Source organism: Oreochromis niloticus, unplaced genomic scaffold (genome assembly GCF_001858045.2).
Source record: "Oreochromis niloticus isolate F11D_XX unplaced genomic scaffold, O_niloticus_UMD_NMBU tig00002736_pilon, whole genome shotgun sequence".
Classification (NCBI taxonomy): Eukaryota; Metazoa; Chordata; class Actinopteri; order Cichliformes; family Cichlidae; genus Oreochromis; species Oreochromis niloticus.
In genome coordinates this window covers 35,953-55,849 of record NW_020327710.1, presented here as the reverse complement: position 1 = coordinate 55,849, position 19,897 = coordinate 35,953, and the positions used below count along the sequence as shown (strand labels likewise).

General features: G+C 38.7%; 1 protein-coding gene and 1 long non-coding RNA gene across 4 annotated transcripts in view; one reads left to right on the top strand and one right to left on the bottom strand.

Annotated features, from left to right (window-relative positions):
* The first annotated feature begins 238 nt into the window (after positions 1–238).
* Positions 239–19,897, top strand: part of LOC109200203 (hemicentin-2-like) — a 48,186-nt gene continuing 28,527 nt past the window's right edge. For all 3 annotated transcript variants that reach the window (XM_019355696.2, XM_019355698.2, XM_019355699.2), the window contains exon 1: positions 239–471. In XM_019355696.2, coding sequence (XP_019211241.1) covers positions 399–471 — 73 coding nt within the window. In that variant the 5' untranslated portion in view covers positions 239–398. The remainder of the gene's footprint in view (positions 472–19,897) is intronic.
* Positions 1,719–2,507, bottom strand: LOC112845063 (uncharacterized). The gene is made up of 2 exons (XR_003217867.1): positions 2,448–2,507; positions 1,719–2,370 (listed from the first exon to the last, which is right to left on the bottom strand). It is a non-coding gene; the product is annotated as an uncharacterized LOC112845063 (long non-coding RNA).

Genomic DNA, 19,897 nt, shown 5'->3' with positions numbered 1-19,897 from the left:
CCTGTTCACCGAAGTCTATTTACGAAGATACGTAAAGATATTACACATAAAAAATACACAGAAACATTGGAAATCAGTTTTTGGCAGGCAATCACTTTTGGGCACAACACGGGTAGTGACAAGCGGCAATAAAGAAAATGGTGGCTCACGAAGCAGATTAAGAATACGTTATTCATAAGCTTGAGAACAGAATATTACATTTTCGATTTCACTTTCCCAAAGAGAAGACCAGCCCGCTGATCCCCGCCCACAGCTTATAAAAGAGACTGGGCCTCCATGTTGCTATCTTTTCTGCTCTCAGTTCATTACAGACACCATCTGGCAAACAAACTTTGGGCTCGGAGATTTTTTATTAACAAACATTTTTTTCGTTTTCTCAACGAAACTATCCGGACACGATGCTTTCCTGTTACCTTTTCCTCATTATTTCTTTGATGATCTCCTTCCGAGACGTCCGTGTGTCCACCTTTGGTAAGTGTCCCGTTATCTGTTTGCTCACAGATTTTTCCCGTAGTTTTTTGGGGGGTGGGGGTTGCTTTGGGTAGAGTGTTGCTGCTTCAAAGTAATACAACAGTTTGACCCTTCGTGTTTTTATTATGAGACTTAGACATTTAATTATTTCATTATGTCTCATGTTATTAAATAAATGGGGGGGGGGGATTAAAGAAATCAACATAAAGTTTTACTAGCAAAGCTTAAGTGCTTCTCAGAATCGACCTCCAAAGACCCCTCTACCGATGGAAAAGCATTCTTCCTAAAGCTGTTCCTTCATTTGGTGTTTTGGTGGTGGCTGAGAAACCAGACAGTGTATAAACTAGAGCGATAAAAACGTATTACAAAGTGGCTCCATGGCGCAGTGATTTACGAGTTCTCCGCTTTGATCCATTTGGGACTGTGTCCGGATGGCATCGGACCTAAAAATCTGCCACATCAAACTTCATCAAGCTTCCCGCTGTGCTGATCTGTTGTTGGGAGCAGCCGAAAGTAGCTTTCCTATAAAGACTGTCAGACAGTTTCCATTTGTGATGAATGTATTTGCTTAGCAGGAGAGTTAGGAAAACTTCATTCAAATAAACTATAGTAGCCTGTAACCTCCACAGTTACAGTTACTCTTTTTCAAACATCTAGATCTGGTCACGCTAACCCACACTGACTTTTCATCTCCACTTCACGGTATCATACTGGCGTCACAGTTGCCAGCGTCACACCGTGACGCCGTGTTACGGTAGCTTACCGTTCTGCAGGATGATACCGTTTTTTGCTGTTGTGGTATAATACTCTTGGACAAATTATGGTAACGCACCGTAGCCTTTTTTACGGTATCCCATGGCGCCAGTGACGCCAGGGAGATATGTCGTTATGTCGTAAATTACGCCAACAAAGTAACATGATACTGTGATTAAGAAATTGGTATACTACCGTTTATTCACGGTATGTCACTGTAAGCCCGCTACAAGGTAACAAACTGCAATATATTTACCAGTAACTTACTGTTATCACGTACCAAAAATATTCATCTCTGCTAGAGGATACCGTGTTCCTACAGGCGGTCATTTACTATTTAACACGTCGTAATTACGACGTGTTACCGTAATTTCAGGAAACGGTAACATACTGTAAGAGACCTAAGGGTTCCAAAAAAAAAATAATAATAAAAATGTGTATACACACACACACACACACACACACACACACACACACACACACAATATAATTCATGTGCTTTACACCACTTTTTATTTCTGTTCTGATTTTCCTCTGCAGAAATACATATTTCCGAAATCAAAAACCGAAAAGAACTGAAAACATATTTTGTTTGAGGAAGCACTTGTTTTTACTAAACCATTTAACCCATGTATTTTCTCAGATAGTTGTACAAACAATAACGATAGTAGCTATGTCATATCCATATCATAACAGACAACATATGCTCAAGTGATGGCATCGTTGGCACCATAAAAATAAACTGAAGTGAAATGAATAGAACATCAAGCCCCACACTTCTGCCTCTATATACACCTTGTCCAAAATACTGGCTCACACTACCAAATCAATGCACAAAGCAGGGTCCACAAGGACATGGATGAGCATGTGTGGTGTGAAGGAACTTGACTGACCTGCACTGAACCCTGACCTTGCTTTGTGGACTGAGTTCATTGATTTGTAGGGTGAGCCAATACACGTGACAATAAAAGTGTAAGTACCTGAAATAAATTTTAACAAACTGGTAAAAGAAGGAAAAAAAAATCAAAACTGTTGCACTCAAAAAACCTATTGGACAGAGACAGCGTCTTGCAAGATGGCGAGAGAGCTTGTCTTCATTGTTGTTCGTCTTGTGTAAATGTCCAGAAAGCATGGGCCATGGATCATCTGTGGAGACACAGGTAACAACACATTGTTCACTTAAATTATACAAGAAATTCACTATAAATGGCAACAACAGTTACCTAATTTGAAGTTTTCCGCTCAAATTCAGTAAGCCACTGGAGGAAAGTTGTGACATGAGGGTTAATGTGAACAACCTTTCACTTCACAGTGGTCCCAGTCTTTCTGCTTGTCCCAACCTTGGAGGTACATTTTGTTCCCTCTTCAGGGTTTATCCTTACAAAAAAACCTTAAAGCATGCCACAATAAACAGTAACATACAGTAAAATTGAGTTGTTATGTTTTGAATTCAAAATCCTGCTCCTCACATACAAGGTCTTAAATAATCAGGCCCCATCTTATCTTAATGACCTCGTAGTGCCATATCACCCTATTAGAGCACTTCGCTCTCGCTCCGCAGGCCTACTTGTTGTTCCTAGAGTATTTAAAAGTAGAATGGGAGGGAGAGCCTTCAGTTTTCAGGCCCCTCTTCTGTGGAACCAGCTTCCAGTTTGGATTCGGGAGACAGACACTATCTCTACTTTCAAGATTAGGCTTAAAACTTTCCTTTTTGCTAAAGCATATAGTTAGGGCTGGACCAGGTGACCCTGAATCCTCCCTTAGTTATGCTGCAATAGACGTAGGCTGCCGGGGATTCCCATGATGCATTGAGTTTTTCCCTTCCAGTCACCTTTCTCACTCACTATGTGTTAACAGACCTCTCTGCATCGAATCATATCTGTTATTATTCTCTGTCTCTCTTCCACAGCATGTCTTTATCCTGTTTTCCTTCTTTCACCCCAACCGGTCGCAGCAGATGGCCCCGCCCCTCCCTGAGCCTGGTTCTGCTGGAGGTTTCTTCCTGTTAAAAGGGAGTTTTTCCTTCCCACTGTCGCCAAAGTGCTTGCTCATAGGGGGTCATATGATTGTTGGGTTTTTCTCTGTATTTATTATTGTGCTATCTACTGTACAATATAAAGCACCTTGAGGCGACTTTTGTTGTGATTTGGCGCTATATAAATAAAATTGAATTGAATTGAATTGAATTATGTGAAAAAAAACGACCTAGTTAGGGATAATTCATTCATCATCTATCACAATTAGCTGACTGTTCAAACATATCTCTGAATCAGTTCCAATGTTGCACACGCTGACTCCTGGTATTCCAGGTTCAATACACAGAATGAACCAAAGAAGACTGACATCGCATCAGCAAAGGTGTTCTCTTTGTCCAGCTCAACAATTACACGCCCCTCTGCACTCACCATCCAGCAGGTGGCGGTAATTAAACTTTGTCCTGTATAGGGGCAACATTGTCGTTATGCAACATAAAATAATTTCAATACTTCACTTCTTCACACTGTCTAGATAATCATGAAGCAAATAGCTACGTACAGTTAATTATTAATGGCCTTATGTATAATTGTACATAATTGGGAATTATTCTGCACATTAAACACGCTTAACAAAGAATCAGCCCAATTAAATTACCAGAGATGAATCAACTGTATGGTTATTTTGGAGTTTATAGTTTGTGCCGCTGTTAAACTTTACAGTATTGACTTCAGTATTTCTGCTGTTGGTGTAGCTAGACTACTATGTTGATCAGTAATATGTAATGTGAAATTTGATATTGTTACCTTGCTGGATTCACTGAGACACATGTCCAACAACCTTGGTTTATAAAGGAAATTACAGAAATGTGAGCTAAATAAACAAAGACTGGATACCTGTGTCCATGAAAAGCTCCTGTGCCAAACAGAAATTTTAATATGGTCTAATCAGCTCTATTTCATAAATGACTTCTTACCAAGTATAATCAGCCTTGGGGTGATTGGCAGGTTGCTCTCTGCTTCAAGGGACATCCTGGTAGATGTTTCCTGCCAGAAAAAGGACCAAGACATTTTATGTAACGAAAAGAAAAAAAAACAGGACAGCAAGCAACAGCATTAAACATAGAGCTGTATGAAAGAGGCTTACATCTGCCAAGACAAAGAGGGAGTCTTCGTTTTCCTTGTAATACTTCATCATGAGAAGTATGGCTGCTCTGCCAACCTTGTTATTGGTCAAAACTTCCTCACTTTCTATCTGCTGGAGAAGTGTCCTTATACCAAGGTTCCATTTGAGCTTCTTGGTGGAGAAATAGTTAATAATCCTTCTGCCTTTGGTTATGAGGGCCTGACTTAAGCGCTCACTGATATCAATACCTGTGGGTTTGTGAAAGTGGTTTGAAAGACCTTTCCGAGTAAACAAGAATGGCCACTGCTCCTGAATTTCAGCTACTGAAATTGAGGGACAACTGTTGATAAGCTGCCGCTGAGAAATATATGTGAGGCACATGAAGTCATCCACATCAGGTCTCTCCACAGCTCCAGGTCCTTGTGAACAGGATGTCTTTCTTTTCCTCTAAAGAAGCTGGCGTTTCCCCCTCAGGAAGTTCGACTGGCTGCCAATTAATACAACCATAGCTATCAACAAGGCATCTAACTTTTTTAGGTGGGGTTGCATTACTGTTGGGACTGCAGTCTTCCTCATTCCAGGTTCTCTTTGTTTGACAAAGTCTATGTGTTGTATTATCTCGATTAACATGTTCAACTCTAGATTTGATGCTTCTTAGTAGTGAATAATGTTCACAACCCAGTCTTTCTCCCTTTTCAGTAAAATCTGCAAATGTTTGAGGGTATCTGTTTACAATGATTTTAGCAACCTCTTCACAAGATGCACGTTTAGGGTTTCTGCAGTGAACTTGCATGGCCTCCACAACAATTCTAACCATACTTCTCCTGTCCTCTGGATGAGCTCTGTCTCCTCTTGTGATTGCATGCGACAGTCGGAGTCTGGAAATCTTTCCCAAGGAATCTGTAAGTGTGAGACCCAAGAGCTGGAGTAATGGTTGTACGTAGTGGTGAACGTGGAGGAGGAGGGGTGAGGTGGATGGCTTGATGTTTCAGCTGATGCAGCAGGGCAAAGCTCCAGAGTAATGGTGTCATTCAGGTTCTCTAGTCTGTGGCCATCTAAAACAAAAAAGAGAGATCATTGGAAAAGCTACTTTATATGGCTATTTCAACAAATATGTCCTCACTAAAAGATGAACCCTGCAATCAGAATTGAGTAGTAACAGAAAGGCAGTTTTGGGGACCTTGTCTGAAGATGAAAAGAATCAATCCCAGGACTGCAACTACAAACTCAAGGACTTGGATTGAAAAGTTGAAAAATACATTGAAAAATACACTATGTTTTACAGTTGTCACAATGTCCACACTTAGTACTACGACTACCAATGAAAGATTAATGGTGTTAGATTCAGTGTCTACTTTTGTTGATGTTTTCCATGTTAATTAACTACCAGACAATGTGAGCCCCAAAAGGCTCTTCAATATCATACTGTCTAAGTACATGTGTAGAATGGTATGGTGAAGAAAAAAAAAAGCTAAACGGTGACATATAAGTCTATGAGTGACCTTCAAATCATAGACTCAAGTCTATGAGTCTGTGAGTGGTACAGAACTTACACAAACCTCCTTTAAATGCAAGAAGTAGTTTGAATTGGTGTAAGAAAGGGTTTGAGATCAGTAGTAATATACCTATAGCTTTTTTTGCCCCCCCCCCCCCCCCCCCACACCCCACCCGCATCCCCCTCCGCGTCCATGTGCGCGCGAACGGACCTTGCGCGTGAACGGACTTTGCGCGTGAACGGACTTGCGAGTTCAGAGATCATATGTTTACATGTGTTTAATAGCGTTTTATTTAATGAAACCATTATGTGTTTTAATTAAACTCTTTTTTAAAGGATTGTATAGGTCTCGGAGTTCTGTTATTTAGACATAGATGATTTAATTTAACTAGTTTAGGGGTATTTTTCTTTAGGGCTCTGAAACACACAGGGGTGTAATAGTTTCAAACAGAAAGTTTTTTACACCTTCTAAAAACACATATTCACACACAGCATTTAATTTAACTAGTTTTAGGGGTATTTTTCTTTTTCTTTAGGGCTCTGAAACACACAGAGGGTAATAGTTTTTTTAACAGAAAGTTTTTTCCACCTTCTAAAAACACATATTCACACACAGAGGCTAATAGTTTCAAACAGAATACCACAAACAGTATGCATTCCTTTAGAAATGGGATTCTTAATTCTGCAACAGCTAGACAGAGGGGGGTTACAGTTAGACCCCCTACAGTCAGCAGAAGAGGTCATCCTTATCAAGAGCATCTCAATTGTACTGCCATAGTTTTCAATACAAACAGTCTCCTTTATCTTATGGCAGAGGTCCGGCTGTGCTAGGTCCATCGGAGCCACTATAGCTTTTATCATGCCATTACACCTTTATCTCTACATCTCAGAGGCCAGCTGAAACCAAGCCCCACACCTATATAAAAATGCCCTAAGCAGCCACACTAACCCTTTACATCGGTCATTGAGAGCATAACACTTTCGTTCATCAGCACGAGCATTTTACTTTTAATTTAACTAGTTTAGGAGCATTTTGCTTTTCTTTACCGCTCTGAAACACACAGAGGCTAATAGTTTTCAAACAGTGTCACAAATAACATGTATTCCTTTAGAAATAAACTATGATACTTCTAAAAACAAACAAACACATATTCTTTCCTCATGACTAGCCAATTCACCATTTTATTTAAATATCTGAATTTTCGGAATAATGATCCAAGCGGGACACAGAGGCTGCTAGTTTAACGCACCAGAATGCAAATATAAATAAATGCATGACTATCCTGAGAGCTAGCTGCAGCGACACCTTTCTTTCAGACGGATGCCTGGATGTGCGTTGGAGCCGACTGTGCTACCCGCACACAGCGTTTCTGACCTACGGGCGCTGCTTATACAACAGAGAAAAGCAACAATACAGCGTGTTTCTCTGCTCCAAGACATCGGGGGGCCTTTCACACGGTAAGCATGTCTGTTATACCCAGCGCATAAATGTCTGTATGTCAGTGCTGATTATACAAACCCTGTTTAAAATGTGACACATATGTTGTCCGAAAACAAATCCTCTAAATTTGCAAAGTTACTGATTTAAAAATATATTTTCGAATTTTTAGTTGCATGACAAACACACGATAGACTCTTGAGCGTATTTATTTATATAGCTACATTCACAATGGTACAACCATGCTAAATAAAAGATGCCCAAGCACCAAAGCACTCTAATGCAAGCCTCTAAACTACATGTTGATAAGTGCATGAAGTTAACCTCTACAGCTGAAAACAGTTTGTATCCGCACTCTGAGGGCCTACTGAATTGTTTTTAATATTGCGCTTTTTCACGAACTGCAGATGATGAATTCCTCTTTATTGGACATAATGTCCTTAAGCTATTGTTGCTCATACTTACAGAGTTCCCTAGCTACTTCTTTACTATGTCAGTAAACTTTTCGAAAAGGAAGGTGTTGTAGATTTAAAGAAACATCCTAATTGAAGCAAAGGCAAAAAATTGGAATGAATTTTATGTGACTGTTCATATTAAAGCCAACAACAAGTGAAAATCCAAAACCGACTCCAATCCTTTGTATTAATGATCTCCCCCTCTCTCTCTTCTCTCTCTCTCTCTCTGGGTGTGTGTGTGTGAGTGTGAGTGTGTGTGCCCTCACAGAAGGAAGGTCACAGCAGGAGCTTTTTCAAACGCGTTTCCAATCATTTTTACAAGAAGTGTAGCTCATACAATGGTATTATTGTATTATTTGCGATACTTTATAAATATGAAACTCTAAAGATTTTGAGCTCATGCAAATTGTGAAACAAGAATCTAAATATTTTGTGTCACAGTGATTTCTATAAAAGCATGTTGTTTATGGGGATAATGTAACAAATCTATTGTGGCCCTATTAATGATCAATGGTGATTGAAGAGGAAGCTTGAACCCAGGCTCCGGACATCTTCATGACAAGCGACAGCGCAGACATCTACTAATGAGAGAACACTGTGATATGAAGCATCGTTAAAGTGTCACTTCAGTAATGTTTTTAATAGATGTCTTTAAAACACTAAACTCTAATTTCTGGGGCTTTATTTTAAGTTTACAGAATATAACATGTGGTAAGACGACGAGTTTTACTTCTCACAGGTCGTGTTATGTGTATCTATTTATCATGTATGCTACTTTGCTCTGTGGACTGTAAAATGTTTCATTGTGTTCATAAAATAAACCAGACTTTCACCGTCTGAATCTTTTACTGTTTTTTCTGCTTTTGTTCACTCCAAGTTTGACAAACCTACAGACATCCAGAGTTAACTCACTAACAATGTGGAGCAGTCTCAGTGTATTTAGCTGCTTTTTCCCTAAACACAACCAACTGAGAGAAACGCTTGTAGTCCTCACTTTGGTCATTTTGAACGTTGAAGGAGATTTGTTCCATAGACACCTCATACTAGTGTTCTATTTAAATTCAGATTACTTTTATAGTTTGCAGTTTCTTTACTAACACATTTGTAGATAAGTTTATTGCTGAACCACACAGCTAGCAGTCTCACTCACTCTCTAGGTTTTGAAGTTTTGTGTGTGTGTAATGGTTTAGTCTATCAAACCTTACCTTTTTCTCCCCAGTATCACAACAGTATGACTCCCAAAGTACGGATCAGTAAACAATCAATGATTCTAAAGCCAGAACAGAAAGATACAGTTGGAAGATGCATGATTGCATTTTTATGACGCATAGTAAAACTACCCCCCCTTCTTCTCTGTGTTGTTGTTGTTCTCGTGTGTGTGTGTGTGTGTGTGTGTGTGTGTGTGCCTTAGAAGTCAAATTATACATTAGCCACACTTAAAAAAACAAAAAACATCTGAATTTCATTTAGAACTGAGATTCTAAGTTGTAAGCAGAAATCTTATGCTCAGCCACAAACATGTTTCCCCACTTTCACAATGCTGAGGTGTCAAATCCACAACCCCCAACAGATGCTTTGTTACACGCGGGTGTGAAGGGCAAGCTTTACTCACACAGCCTCACACACAGTAGATTTTTAAAGTTTTTGGGGACAGTGGTTTAGCCACAGATGTAACTTCTACTTTTGATAAAGATCACTCCACCTGTTTATTTCCTAAGAAATTAAGCATCTTTATTAAGCTCTCATTTATACATGTCTACACAATAATAGACACCGTGTGCTCTGTGACATTATAGTCTTCTACTTCAGCGTTCATTGGTTTGCATTTTAAACTCCCAGCCTTTCAGGTTGTTATGAACGACTTATATTTCTAACATTTTGTGATATAAAAGTGAACCATGTGGGTTTTTTTAAATTTTCTGTGTGACGGAATGACTTAAGACACGAGTTATTTAAACAATTCTAAATGAAAGTGTGATGGTCATAGTACTTTATGTGGGCCAAATATGTTAAGGATAATGTTTATCAATGTAAAATTGCAAAGAACCTTTGAATAGATTATAACATTTTGTAAACAGTTACCTCAGAAGCTGTACTGTCAGCCCTATGTATGTAAGGTGAAACTTTCCACAGTACTTACACTTAAGTAACTAAACACATAAAGTCACCCTTTACCAATAATCCACTGCTCCTTGAAAAAAGTAGCACAAACAGACAACTGACTCAGCAATGATGAGTAGAGCTACCCCGAGGCCGAGACTCAAGCAGAAGAAAATTAAAAGTTTTGGTTTTTGCGGCTCGAAAAATTAAAGAAAGTATGTTTAATAATTCAACAAGACCAGCACCTTCAACACGCGTACATTCAAATTTTGGATCAGACTAACATCGATGTTGTTCAATAGTTTTTATCCGTTCAAAAAAGCCATTTTACGGCTTTAATGTTTCCAGCTGATAAGGAGAATGAGTGCATTTCATCAAATGCGCGTCCAAAGGCTTTAAACATCCGCTTTGTCTGTAAAGACAGTATCAAACTACAGAGCATTGTTTTTACTAAAATTCAACATTTTCAGATGAAAATTTGGCTGCTTTTTTCACTGTAACACCCCCCTCAATGCCATTTTTAGGATATTCTCGGTGATCCCATTTTTATCATATTTATGCTTTTGGGACTGAGGGTATCTAATACGTACGTCGTCACAGTGTATTGTACTACCAACTGTGAGGGCTCTGCTTTTGCTTTGAGCAGACTGTTTTTTATTTTGTCTCCTGAGTGTGTGTTTTTCAAACGGGATCCTCCTCCTCAGTTTGATTTTGTTACCACAAACTTTGTGTAAAGTTCACAACAGAGGTAAAGAGATTTAAACATCCCAGTTTAAGGAGGCAGGGGTTGGACCAGCTGCGCAGGGCAGGTGAAGTAGAGAGTGTCAGGGGAGATGTGCAACAGAAGCAGAGGGAACATTTTACAAGATGATAAATGGCACATTTAGGAGATTAAGGATTTGTTGACAAGATTAAAAGACACGGCCGTCAGAGTTCAACAACATTACAGTTTGATTAAATAAAAAGTTTTAAACTACACAAGGTTCATTTTCTCCTCTGATAGTAATCATATTAAACATGTCAAGAAAGAAAGAGTACAAAGAAAAATAGTAAATGTGTGTCTAATTCAACTCTTCCTGTGAACCTTATATGGTGAACCTTATATGGTGATGGCCAGAGGGGGCCGATGGCGCGATATGGCAGCCTAGCCTCTGTCAGCCTGCCCCAGGGCAGCTGTGGCTACAACAGTAGCTTGCCGCCACCTGTGTGTGAATGTGAGAGTGAATGAATAGTGGCATTGTAAATCAATTTGGGTGCCTTGAAAAGCGCTATATGAAATCCATTATTATTATTATTATCATTATTATATCATCCCTTAATATGTTCGGTTTTACTGTTGTAGCCACAGCTGCCCTGGGGCAGGCTGACAGAGGCTAGGCTGCCATATCGCGCCATCGGCCCCCTCTGGCCATCACCATATAAGGTTCACCATATAAGGTTCACAGGAAGAGTTGAATTAGACACACATTTACTATTTTTCTTTGTACTCTTTCTTTCTTGACATGTTTAATATGATTACTATCAGAGGAGAAAATGAACCTTGTGTAGTTTAAAACTTTTTATTTAATCAAACTGTAATGTTGTTGAACTCTGACGGCCGTGTCTTTTAATCTTGTCAACAAATCCTTAATCACCTAAATGTGCCATTTATCATCTTGTAAAATGTTCCCTCTGCTTCTGTTGCACATCTCCCCTGACACTCTCTGTTTCACCTGCCCTGTGCAGCTGGTCCAACCCCTGCCTCCTTAAACTGGGATGTTTAAATCTCTTTACCTCTGTTGTGAACTTTACACAAAGTTTGTGGTAACAAAATCAAACTGAGGAGGAGGATCTCGTTTGAAAAACACACACTCAGGAGACAAAATAAAAAACAGTCTGCTCAAAGCAAAAGCAGAGCCCTCACAGTTGGTAGTACAATACACTGTGACGACGTACGTATTAGATACCCTCAGTCCCAAAAGCATAAATATGATAAAAATGGGATCACCGAGAATATCCTAAAAATGGCATTGAGGGGGGTGTTACAGTGAAAAAAGCAGCCAAATTTTCATCTGAAAATGTTGAATTTTAGTAAAAACAATGCTCTGTAGTTTGATACTGTCTTTACAGACAAAGCGGATGTTTAAAGCCTTTGGACGCCCATTTGATGAAATGCACTCATTCTCCTTATCAGCTGGAAAACATTAAAAAGCCGTAAAAAATGGCTTGTTTTTTGAACGGATAAAAACTATTGAACAACATCGATGTTAGTCTGATCCAAAATTTGAATGTACGTGTGTTGAAAGTGTAGGTCTTGTTGAATTATTAAACATACTTTCTTTAATTTTTCGAGCCGCAAAAACCAAAACTTTTAATTTTCTTCTGCTTGAGTCTCGGCCTCAGGGTAGCTCTACTCATCATTGCTGAGTCAGTTGTCTGTTTGTGCTACTTTTTTCAAGGAGCAGTGGATTATTGGTAAAGGGTGACTTTATGTGTTTAGTTACTTAAGTGTAAGTACTGTGGAAAGTTTCACCTTACATACATACATAGGGCTGACAGTACAGGTTCTGAGGTAACTGTTTACAAAAATGTTATAATCTATTCAAAGGTTCTTTGCAATTTTACATTGATAAACATTATCCTTAACATATTTGGCCCAGCATAAAGTACTATGACCATCACACTTTCATTTAGAATTGTTTAAATAACTCGTGTCTTAAGTCATTCCGTCACACAGAAAATTAAAAACACCCACATGGTTCACTTTTATATCACAAAATGTTAGAAATATAAGTCGTTCATAACAACCTGAAAGGCTGGGAGTTTAAAATGCAAACCAATGAACGCTGAAGTAGAAGACTATAATGTCACAGAGCACACGGTGTCTATTATTGTGTAGACATGTATAAATGAGAGCTTAATTTCTTAAGAAATAAACAGGTGGAGTGGTCTTTATCAAAAGTAGAAGTTACATCTGTGGCTAAACCATTGTCCCCAAAAACTTTAAAAATCTACTGTGTGTGAGGCTGTGTAAGTAAAGCTTGCCCTTCACACCCGCGTGTAACAAAGCATCTGTTGGGGGTTGTGGATTTGACACCTCAGCATTGTGAAAGTGGGGAAACATGTTTGTGGCTGAGCATAAGATTTCTGCTTACAGCTTAGAATCTCAGTTCTAAATGAAATTCAGATGTTTTTTGTTTTTTTTAAGTGTGGCTAATGTATAATTTGACTTCTAAGGCATACACACACACACACACACACACACACACACACGAGAACAACAACAACACAGAGAAGAAGAGGGGGTAGTTTTACTATGCGTCATAAAAATGCAATCATGCATCTTCCAACTGTATCTTTCTGTTCTGGCTTTAGAATCATTGATTGTTTACTGATCCGTACTTTGGGAGTCATACTGTTGTGATACTGGGGAGAAAAAGGTAAGGTTTGATAGACTAAACCATTACACACACACAAAACTTCAAAACCTAGAGAGTGAGTGAGACTGCTAGCTGTGTGGTTCAGCAATAAACTTATCTACAAATGTGTTAGTAAAGAAACTGCAAACTATAAAAGGAATCTGAATTTAAATAGAACACTAGTATGAGGTGTCTATGGAGCAAATCTCCTTCAACGTTCAAAATGACCAAAGTGAGGACTACAAGCGTTTCTCTCAGTTGGTTGTGTTTAGGGAAAAAGCAGCTAAATACACTGAGACTGCTCCACATTGTTAGTGAGTTAACTCTGGATGTCTGTAGGTTTGTCTAACTTGGAGTGAACAAAAGCAGAAAAAACAGTAAAAGATTCAGACGGTGAAAGTCTGGTTTATTTCATGAACACAATGAAACATTTTACAGTCCACAGAGCAAAGTAGCATACATGATAAATAGATACACATAACACGACCTGTGAGAAGTAAAACTCGTCGTCTTACCACATGTTATATTCTGTAAACTTAAAATAAAGCCCCAGAAATTAGAGTTTAGTGTTTTAAAGACATCTATTAAAAACATTACTGAAGTGACACTTTAACGATGCTTCATATCACAGTGTTCTCTCATTAGTAGATGTCTGCGCTGTCGCTTGTCATGAAGATGTCTGGAGCCTGGGTTCAAGCTTCCTCTTCAATCACCATTGATCATTAATAGGGCCCACAATAGATTTGTTACATTATCCCCATAAACAACATGCTTTTATAGAAATCATTGTGACACAAAATATTTAGATTCTTGTTTCACAATTTGCATGAGCTCAAAATCTTTAGAGTTTCATATTTATAAAGTATCGCAAATAATACATTTATACCATCGTATGAGCTACACTTCTTGTAAAAAATGATTGGAAACGCGTTTGAAAAAGCTCCTGCTGTGTCCTTCCTTCTGTGAGGGCACACACACACACACAGAGAGAGAGAGAGAGAGAGAGAGAGAGAGAGAGAGATCATTAATACAAAGCATTGGAGTCGGTTTTGGATTTTCACTTGTTGTTGGCTTTAATATGAACAGTCACATAAAATTCATTCCAATTTTTTGCCTTTGCTTCAATTAGGATGTTTCTTTAAATCTACAACACCTTCCTTTTCGAAAAGTTTACTGACATAGTAAAGAAGTAGCTAGGGAACTCTGTAAGTATGAGCAACAATAGCTTAAGGACATTATGTCCAATAAAGAGGAATTCATCATCTGCAGTTCGTGAAAAAGCGCAATATTAAAAACAATTCAGCAGACCCTCAGAGTGCGGATACAAACTGTTTTCAGCTGTAGAGGTTAACTTCATGCACTTATCAACATGTAGTTTAGAGGCTTGCATTAGAGTGCTTTGGTGCTTGGGCATCTTTTATTTAGCATGGTTGTACCGTTGTGAATGTAGCTATATAAATAAATACGCTCAAGAGTCTATCGTGTGTTTGACATGCAACTAAAAATTCGAAAATATATTTTTAAATCAGTAACTTTGCAAATTTAGAGGAAATGTTTTCGGACAACATATGTGTCACATTTTAAACAGGGTTTGTATAATCAGCACTGACATACAGACATTTATGCGCTGGGTATAACAGACATGCTTACCGTGTGAAAGGCCCGCCGATGTCTTGGAGCAGAGAAACACGCTGTATTGTTGCTTTTCTCTGTGGTATAAGCAGCGCCCGTAGGTCAGAAACGCTGTGTGCGGGTAGCACAGTCGGCTCCAACGCACATCCAGGCATCCGTCTGAAAGAAAGGTGTCGCTGCAGCTAGCTCTCAGGATAGTCATGCATTTATTTATATTTGCATTCTGGTGCGTTAAACTAGCAGCCTCTGTGTCCCGCTTGGATCATTATTCCGAAAATTCAGATATTTAAATAAAATGGTGAATTGGCTAGTCATGAGGAAAGAATATGTGTTTGTTTGTTTTTAGAAGTATCATAGTTTATTTCTAAAGGAATACATGTTATTTGTGACACTGTTTGAAAACTATTAGCCTCTGTGTGTTTCAGAGCGGTAAAGAAAAGCAAAATGCTCCTAAACTAGTTAAATTAAAAGTAAAATGCTCGTGCTGATGAACGAAAGTGTTATGCTCTCAATGACCGATGTAAAGGGTTAGTGTGGCTGCTTAGGGCATTTTTATATAGGTGTGGGGCTTGGTTTCAGCTGGCCTCTGAGATGTAGAGATAAAGGTGTAAACAAAGGTGATGCCTGTTTGGAGGATGGTCAGTACAAAGTGTAATGGCATGATAAAAGCTATAGTGGCTCCGATGGACCTAGCACAGCCGGACCTCTGCCATAAGATAAAGGAGACTGTTTGTATTGAAAACTATGGCAGTACAATTGAGATGCTCTTGATAAGGATGACCTCTTCTGCTGACTGTAGGGGGTCTAACTGTAACCCCCCTCTGTCTAGCTGTTGCAGAATTAAGAATCCCATTTCTAAAGGAATGCATACTGTTTGTGGTATTCTGTTTGAAACTATTAGCCTCTGTGTGTGAATATGTGTTTTTAGAAGGTGGAAAAAACTTTCTGTTAAAAAAACTATTACCCTCTGTGTGTTTCAGAGCCCTAAAGAAAAAGAAAAATACCCCTAAAACTAGTTAAATTAAATGCTGTGTGTGAATATGTGTTTTTAGAAGGTGTAAAAAACTTTCTGTTTGAAACTATTACACCCCTGTGTGTTTCAGAGCCCTAAAGAAAAATACCCCTAAACTAGTTAAATTAAATCATCTATGTCTAAATAACAGAACTCCGAGACCTATACAATCCTTTAAAAAAGAGTTTAATTAAAACACATAATGGTTTCATTAAATAAAACGCTATTAAACACATGTAAACATATGATCTCTGAACTCGCAAGTCCGTTCACGCGCAAAGTCCGTTCACGCGCAAGGTCCGTTCGCGCGCACATGGACGCGGAGGGGGATGCGGGTGGGGGTGTGGGGTGGGGGGGGGCAAAAAAAGCTATAGGTATATTACTACTGAGATCTTCCCCCTCCACAAACAAAAGGTCACTTTTTTGTTGTACACCAATAACGTCCGTCAGATGTTCTACAATGCAGATTATTTTCTCTCTGTCCAGTGCCAGCAGGAGGCTTGTGAGTTCCTCTTCAATTTCCATCCCTGAAAAAGAATTAAGAGGAAACTGAATGGTGTAGGGAGACAACAAAAAGGCCTGCCATGTTATAAAGTGGTGGTGGGTAATAATCCATCAGACTGTCAGCATTTACACACACACTTCTTTCTGTAGGGCAACGCAAGCAGTGAAGTCCAAGGTCAATGAGGAGTACTGAGTGATGCAACTCGAGCACAAAGTACAATTCAGAATCGTTAACAAGTATCACAGCTATCTTCCCAAAAACCAAGCCATCATCAGAGTCATCTACAATGGAAACATAGCCTTTGACATACTTGGTACCTTTTGTAGACAATTGCTGACACATCCAAAGTGCTCTGACTAGTGCAGCCTGCTTTTGCCACAGCTTCTTGAATGACAGCATTGTAAAGATCATGATTATAATCACTTGTTTCCCCAATGATTTGAACTATAGGTGGAAACATTTGGCCCACTGAGTGGGCAGTAACTGATGTCGTTCAGTCAGAGTCTTGCATAAGTTGACAAAGTTATGCACTGTTCTTGTACATGCTTTGAAATACGACTGCTTGCTCTCAAACCTAAGGGTCCACAAATGAATGAATGGTCCACAGTGAAGGATAAGCTCTGCATAATTTAACAAATAGTGATGTTTTGCTTTTAAAGCTTTGTCTGGAAACCTACTGTGTCTTAGATATATATAGTCCTCTATGAAAAAAGTTCTTGATTGATTTTGTCCACTTCTGCTTGTGGAATATTAAATGGAGACAGTTTGTCAGCTGCGAAGATCCTGAAATTCCTCTATGATGCTCTGTATAGTGCTGGTTGGTAAGAGCATTTTAGCCTGCATTTTTAAATGACACAAAGCCAACTCTCTTCTAATAGATTAACTGTGTCCTGTCCTTGTATTATGGCAAATTCCCCAATTTCTTGTTGCCTTGACTGCTGAACTGTCTACTTATGTTTTCGAGAAATATGGCTGCAAAATGATGTTCGGACACTGAAGTATTTAGAGCAATCTTCAAAGGGACATAATACTTTTTTCCCGTCTTTGATGTGAATCTGAGATGGACACAAAGAGTTGTAAAGTTTTGTACAGCATACCCACATCCAGGAACTTGACAGCTGAGGTAACCAGTGAACTTATAGAACTTCTCCTCAGTGGTCTCCCTTCTTGTTCTGTGATTCTTAGGCATATGTGAATGAAAGGCAGAAAATGTTCTGAAAGTGGCAGGACAGTTCTCAGTTCCACATTAAAACCTACACTGTAAAAAAAAAAATCCTAATATAAACGTATTTTACTGTGTATTTTACAGTTTTGTTCTGTTCTTCTAGAATATCATTAAATTTACATAAATAGACTGTGATTTCACATTTCAAATGTAAATTAATGTAAAATCACTGTAATGTAATAAAACATAATTTTCTTGTTTGTTAAATGTATCTGTCTGTACATATGCATATTTTGATTGTTAAAATACATTCACAAATGTATCATGATTTCACAGATATGTGTCCATTATATGAAAGATTGAACTGTTGAATTCAAATGTAATGCTATGGAAAAATATATAAAATGATTCTTATAAACTTTTTATGCATCAAATAGTTATTATTATTATTGCTGCTGTTTAGGGCGCTCGTGGCTCACGAGTTGGCAGTTCGCCCTGTAGTCAGAAGGTTGCCGGTTCGAGCCCCGGCTCGGACCCTCTCGGTCGTTGTGTCCTTGGTCAAGACACTTCAACTACCGCCTACTGGTGATGGCCAGAGGGGCCGATGGTGCGATATGTCAGCCTTGCCTCTGTCAGTCTGTCCCAGAGCATGCAATCCATTATTATTTAAACCAACTGTTAACTGTATATTTCTGTACATTTAAGTATTATTATTCATATCGCCGCATTCATTGACCTTGTTTATAGGTAATTTCATTGTTTAATCACATTAAAATGTTCCTAATTTACTGTTTACAAGCACTTGAAAAAGGCAGAATCCCATGTAAAATTAGGGCAACAAACTGTGTTGTCATTACTGAAAATAACCGTATTTTTATGAGAAAGTTATTTTCTGGTATTTTCTGGTATTATTTTGGTGCCCCAGCTGCCGGAATATTACTGTTTTTCTAGGATTTTTTTTTTAACAGTGTATAGTTAGCTACATGTTTGTGGCTTTTAAAATGCAAACTGAACAATATAAATTTGTGTGCACGGAAGCCACAAAATTTACAAATACACATAGTTGCAAAAAGTTCAATGACCAATTACCTTTCCTAAATGACATATGCAATGCAAAAAAATAAAAAATAAGAGTATTGTCAATAGGGACCAATTCCCAGTTTTTACATGATCAAAATTATTCACAAAAGGCTTCAATAAACAGAAAATGTGTGCCGACAAAAAGCACAATAAAGACAAGTACCGTAAGCAGTGCACAAAAATGAAAAGATATTTGAGCTCGATGCTGAAATGGGTTTAGCCGTACAGGTAGTACAAGCACACCTGAAAACACTGACCAGCTAACAGCTTTAAGCATTTGGGCGCAACCTCGGTAGTTCACTGATTCACCTGTTGCAAACGTCCAAGTTTCTGTCAAGTCTCATAAATCCGTCAGCAACTATTAACTAACTAGTCTTTTGAGTCTCCACATTCATAGCTATTGACATTTTGTCTTAGCATTTGATTGATAATAACCTGGCAGGGTAGCTGAAAAATCAAACCAAACAGTAATAAGAATGCATTTCTGACTTCTCTTGAATAAGTGAAAAAACACTTACCTTCAGACTGATTAGCTGGTGTCAATCCAACTTTAATGTTTCTCATGTCAGTCCGTTTTAGGGAAAAAGTGTTAAGTTTAGATGTTTCATTTACTTTTGAGATACTCCCACATGTACGAGAAATTTGGAGTCTAGCAGAGTTGTCACGAATAGTATACGATCTTCAGATATAATCCAATCAACTGTGCATTTAACCTGACTGAACTCCATCCAGTTACCTCTGACTACTTCTAAGTTCCACATGTTAACGGTCGGTAAATTGTCTCTGTTGTTCTTCCACCATCTCATCATCACTCTGTGCTGCAGCGAGCTGGATCTGTGGCACAGAATAGTTGATGGTCATGTTGGTCTCCTGCTTTGCAGCTTTGTTTGAGTCTGAATTGCGTCTTAAACGTACAAAACTAAGAAAAGCAGATCAAGATGTTGTTATTTAATGGTGCTTGGCAACCAGCGAAAGGAGCATTAACCGCCTCGATCAATACTTTCTATCCCCAAAAAAGTGAATACATGACGTGTGCATCATACGTCACGTTGTACGTCAGGTGAAGGTGTGGTGTCGGCTATCGCTCTCCCATTGAGATGTGTAACAAGTGCTACACACACCTGTAGCATAAAAACAATTTAAAAATGTAACAATCGCTATAAAAACACAACCCAACGCGCTAAGCATGAACAAACATAAACACCTGTGTTACATTATCATGTATTTCCAGGACATCTCTTCTGAACCAAGACGAAGTGGTGCTACAAAGGAATTATTTCTTTAGGAGAGTGCA